The sequence below is a fragment of the Bison bison genome, unplaced genomic scaffold, assembly GCF_000754665.1.
Source record: "Bison bison bison isolate TAMUID 2011002044 unplaced genomic scaffold, Bison_UMD1.0 scf7180017864495, whole genome shotgun sequence".
Classification (NCBI taxonomy): Eukaryota; Metazoa; Chordata; class Mammalia; order Artiodactyla; family Bovidae; genus Bison; species Bison bison.
In genome coordinates, this window is record NW_011495054.1 from 4443621 (window position 1) to 4444061 (window position 441).

Genomic DNA, 441 nt, shown 5'->3' on the forward strand with positions numbered 1-441 from the left:
GCTGCTCGGCTGGGCGCGAAGGAGGAGGACCGCCCCCCGCCCCCCATCTCCATCCTCCCACCGAGGCCTCTCCGGGAACCCCCTGCCAGCGTCTCCCGGCAGCTGCGAGCGATTTCTTGGGACCAAAGTGTTAACTCCGGAGGGTCAAGAGATTTCAAGCACGCTCTAGGCTTCCCCCGACCTCTCCCCCAACCGACACACCACCTCTTTGGACCAAGAGAGGGCTGACGCCAAGGGATGGAGACGATTTCTTTTTTCCCCCTCCCTGGAATCCGACTGGCATTTTGTAATCGTATTTCTCACTCTGCTTTCCCGTCTTACAAAAAAAAAAAAGATAAGAAAAAGAGAGATTGAAGGGAGTGAGGAAAGGGAGCAGAATGAGTTAGAAGATGGAGAGAGAGCCAGCAGAGAGATGGAGAGAGTGAGAAACATGTTTGAATG

The 441-nt window shown here is 54.4% G+C and overlaps 1 protein-coding gene across 1 annotated transcript in view; it reads left to right on the forward strand.

The window, feature by feature from the left end:
- The window catches only part of LHX5 (LIM homeobox 5), an 8968-nt gene extending 8799 nt beyond the window's left edge, over positions 1-169 (forward strand). Inside the window, exon 6 of the mRNA XM_010828832.1 lies at positions 103-169. Coding sequence (XP_010827134.1) covers positions 103-169 — 67 coding nt within the window. The remainder of the gene's footprint in view (positions 1-102) is intronic.
- The last annotated feature ends 272 nt before the right edge of the window (positions 170-441 follow it).